The sequence below is a fragment of the Arachis hypogaea genome, chromosome 20, assembly GCF_003086295.3.
Source record: "Arachis hypogaea cultivar Tifrunner chromosome 20, arahy.Tifrunner.gnm2.J5K5, whole genome shotgun sequence".
NCBI lineage: Eukaryota > Viridiplantae > Streptophyta > Magnoliopsida > Fabales > Fabaceae > Arachis > Arachis hypogaea.
In genome coordinates, this window is record NC_092055.1 from 144,394,458 (window position 1) to 144,399,065 (window position 4,608).

At 31.8% G+C, this 4,608-nt stretch overlaps 1 protein-coding gene across 1 annotated transcript; it reads left to right on the forward strand.

Annotated features, from left to right (window-relative positions):
- Positions 1-503: 503 nt before the first annotated feature.
- On the forward strand, positions 504-3,099 carry LOC112734972 (large ribosomal RNA subunit accumulation protein YCED homolog 1, chloroplastic). The gene is made up of 3 exons (XM_025784521.2): positions 504-614; positions 860-1,611; positions 2,554-3,099. The coding sequence occupies exons 2-3, from the start codon at positions 1,055-1,057 to the stop codon at positions 2,975-2,977; spliced, it is 981 nt and encodes a 326-aa protein (XP_025640306.1). The 5' UTR covers positions 504-614; positions 860-1,054; the 3' UTR covers positions 2,978-3,099.
- The last annotated feature ends 1,509 nt before the right edge of the window (positions 3,100-4,608 follow it).

Sequence of the window (4,608 nt, forward strand, 5' to 3'; positions counted from 1 at the left end):
CATCATTTTTCAATTATTTCGGTTTTCAATTATTTTAATTTTCAGTTATTTCAGTTCCATTCATCAATTTTGTTTGAATTGGTTTTTAAATTTTAAACACTCTTACTGCTAATGCTGATTGTGGTTTAGTCTTCCTTGCCAATCCCTGGTTATTATTGTTGCTGAAACTCCAATTCCACTTAGCTCCGTTTAGATAGGTTCATAAGTAATTTTTTTTAATTTTTAATTTATAAAAAAGTGTAGTATTAATGTCTGGTATAATTTTTAAAGTAAAATTGTAACTTTTTAAAAAGTTATTTTGATGTTTAAAGAGAAGTTAAAAAAAATGACTTCTCTCATAATAAAAATTTTTTTATTATTTTTCTCTTAAAATAAATATTTTTAAAACTAAAAAACTAAATATAAAATAACTTATTTATAAATTACTTTTAATATAAGTATTTATTGTTTAAACTATTTTTTCAAAAGTAACTTAATTAAGTTGTTTATCCGGGCTTAATTTTAATTGATTTTGTTTTTGAATGACTTTTCTTCTAAGTGAGAGAAGCATTCATCCAGTCGGGTCTTTTGTGATGGACCCAGTTGAGCAATGGGCACCCCGTTATCTGCTCGCGGTAAGTCCTCTATTTCTGTTCATAATCTTTGGATTATATTTTCATTCTTTAACACGTACTTGCCTACCATTTTTTCTTTCACTTTCATGTTTCGCATTTCGTTTCCATTCTATTTGAATTTGGGTTTTATTAGGGTTTAGGGTTTCTTTTTCTCTTTACCCCGTCTTAAATTTCCCCTTTTTATACCCATTTGCCACATTTAACGCTGATAATTACACTTGTTGTCTATTCTTCTTCTTTATCAGAATACAGTTCCTGTCAACTGTAGCTGCTTTCCATAAGCACAAATATTGTGAGTCAGTATACTGCAAAATTATTTGGAAAGATATAGCTACTGAATGCTGATAGAGCCTTACCTGGAAACTATTGCTTTTGCATAATTGTTAGAATTCCAAATCAGAGTTTGATTTTTTAGGTTTATCAATCATTGGAACCTGAAAATGTCACTTCTTATCCCTTCATCCGCTGCAGTCCCTTTACAATTTTCTCAATGGAAGACTTGTAATGTAAACTCCAAGCATAAAATTGCATATATTTCCTTCACCCCTTTTTGGAATAGACCAGTTTCAAATAGTAAAACCAGATATTTATATACAAACCGTAGAATTGAACCAAATGTGCTGCATAAGTATACTGCTAAATGCAAGGGACTTGATGATTTTGAGTCATTTATTGATGAGTCCATGGATTGGGATGACGATGATGATGATGAAGTTGAATCTACTGGGTCCCCATGGGAAGGTGCTGTTATATATAAGAGAAACGCATCAATTTCACATGTGGAATACTGCACTACCTTGGAGAGTTTAGGTCTAGGAAATCTTTCCACAGATTTATCGAAAAATAGGGCTTCTGTCATGGGATTGCGGGTCACAAAAGCCGTGAAGGACTATCCTAATGGAACTCCTGTTCAGATCTCAATAGATGTGGTCAGGAAGAAGAAAAAATTGAGGCTTGAGGGGATCATAAAAACTGTCATTGGTCTTCTTTGCAGTAGGTACTACCCTTGTGACTTTGCTCATTAACATGTCTGAAATTTTCTTTGCATTCATTATGATGTGGTCTAATCTGTGCTTCTATATAGTGAAATTATAACAACATAGTAATTGTTATCCTGATCATGGTTTATAATTTGTTTAACTCCATCTAAGTATGCCATAGAAGATGAACCTGCTAAACAAAGTAATTGATTGCTATATGCAGCTGGCCAAGCTAGTTTGCATAAGATTTGCAGGCCAGTAAGTTTAATCAGCTGCTAGATTCAAAGAGGACGCTGTTACCAGCTCTTTACTGCTAAAGTCTGCGTGGTACAAGATAGATTGCTCCCTATTTAAAAGGAAAAAGGGAATAATGGCAACATAAGTATCTTATTTGTTTATTTATTATTATATATATTTTTTTGAGGGATGTCATAAGTGTATCTTTATATATTATTCTGTTTGTTTTATAAAGATTTAAGTGTGGGAGGTAAGTGCCAACGAGCTATATCTCAAATGGCATATTCTTCCCATACTCACCTAGAAGTTGCGGGTTCGAGTTTCATTGCTAACTTTGGAAAAAAAAAAAGTGTGGGAGGTAAGCACAAAATGGATAGCACAGAAGTTGATGTATCCTCTCCTCTCCACTATTATTGATTGAGCTAACTACTGAAATAGAACAGGTTCTAGGTAACTACTAAGGTAGTAGAATCCTTTTCCAAGCATTAATAATACCATATCATCACAGATGGTAGTAAAATACAATGGTTATTGGTTTTCTTTTCACTTATGGCTAACCATCTTTCCCCTCATCATTAACAGAACAGAACAAATATGATTGGTGTATTTTGTGAAAAATATTTTTTTGTATTGCCTAATAAGTATTTCTTTATCCATCTCAGTTGTTTTTATTGTTATTTTTAATTTTAACAACTTTGTTTCAATATCATTCTCTGTTGAAGGTGTGGTATGCCATCTGCTGAGAGTGTATTTTCCGAGTTCTCTCTTTTACTCACCGAAGAACCCATTGAAGAACCAGAGACTATTGATCTGGGTGTTATTTATGGGGAAGACATATATACAGCCTTTGGAAACAGTGGTGAGGGCAACGGGGATGACGATGAGGACAATGATGCACTAATCGATTTGGACGATAGGCTGCATTTTCCCCTGGAAGACAAAGAAATTGACATTTCAAAGAACATAAGAGACAGGGTGCATCTTGAGATTACCATGAATTCAGTTTGTGATCCTTGGTGCAAAGGCATTTGCATGAAATGTGGCCAAAACTTCAACACCGACAGTTGTAATTGTAACCAGGAGGAAGTGAAAGATAAAAAAGGCTTTGGCCCTCTTGGAAATTTAAAAGAGCAGATGCATTTGTAACATATATACAAGTTCTTAGGATTTGCTCATTAGGCTGAACCATGATGCCTATTTTTATGTACTCTCAGTTTTTGTATATAGTTAACCTTTACGATAAATTTTATCATTTTGGGGATCCAAAATTTATTTGGTCTTTGCTAAGTATATTAGTTCAGTGACTATCAATTTTCTTTTTGGATAAATTAGTCCCGAAGAAAAGATTAAAAAAAATGTTCAAATAATCAATTCTGTTTCAGTATCAATTTTTTTCTCTCTCTAAAAACTGTTAAAGATATGATGTAAATGTCTATTTTCACTTGCTATTTTAATTATTTACATTTGTTGTTTTTTAAAAATTTAGAAATGTTTTATTTTTTAATTTTGGTATTCTTAATATCTTTCTATTTTTTTTTTATTAAAATACTAAATGAAGTAAAAGATAAATTCTTTTGATGTTTTCGGATATTAAAATCTAATCGCTTTGTTTTTTAATTTATTACTCGTGATTAGTAGTAGGGCTGTAGGGAGAGCCGAGGGGGAAGGGGCAAAAATGCTGGCTATGCATTCAACATCTTCCACGTGCGTTAAAGAATCCAAAGAATCCGCTGAAGTAACAAATTCCCATATTTTGTGGTCAACAACAACCCACCCGACACTGAATATTTGTGGAGATATTAAAATTCTGTGATATATGCTCTGTCAGAAATTTTTTTTAGAAAAAAAAAGATAAATAAGTTCTTCAACTTTTGTTTTACTGACATTTAAATTTTTAACGATTTAAAAATATATTTAAGTCTTTGATATTTTTAAAATTTGGACACATTGATCCTTCTGTTCACTTGGGTTTAGCAGATTCGACGAAAATCAAACATAGCTTTTGTTGTATTGGTCTGATTGATATATGAATGCACAAGTGGGAGAATTTTTAAAATAGTATAGATTAGACATAGGGATTCATATGTGCAGATTTTGAGAAAGTTAAATACTTAAATGTATTTTTAAATTCTCAAGGATATAAATGTCCAGGCAAAAAAATCAGAAACTTATTTATACTTTTCTTTTATTTTTAATATGAAAGTGGAAATGATATTTTGATTAAATATTGACATTTGAAGCATATTACAGTATTGTGAAAATATTCAACACGCTCTCACATGTTTTAATACGTCCCCTGCATGTTGCAACACGCCTCCCACGTATTGATTTCTCACCTAAAAAATTCATTCCTATGTAATTACACCAAATAATCTCATTTTTAATAAAAACACCGATATTTTTTTATATAAAAAGAAAATTAGCCAATGCTCTGCCTCTTTTCTTCATTTTCTTTTTATAGCATTCAAACTATAATTTTTTTTTTAAAAATAGCACAAATTAATAATAAAAAAAACTTTATTTTAGGAAAAAAATTCAAAAAAAGACAAATAGAATGATGAACAGAGATGAAAATGGAGGCACGATGGGTCGATGATAGAGGCTCCCTTGCGACATGGCAGAAACACAAGTCGCAGATCTGGAGATTTGGAAGAAGGAAAAAGACATAGATCCAATTTGCTGGAGAGTATGAGGAGGAAGTGAGGTAGTGGCAATGAGACACTTCAGTAAGAAGATGTTAGTTGACCATGAAGAGAGAAGAAACAAAAGTTCAAATA

Excerpts from the sequence above, each read along its gene's own strand:
- LOC112734972 (XM_025784521.2), top strand. The coding sequence starts at position 1,055 with ATGTCACTTCTTATCCCTTCATCCGCTGCAGTCCCTTTACAATTTTCT. Across the intron at positions 1,612-2,553 it reads ATTGGTCTTCTTTGCAGTAG|GTGTGGTATGCCATCTGCTG; the intron begins GTACTACCCTTG and ends TCTCTGTTGAAG.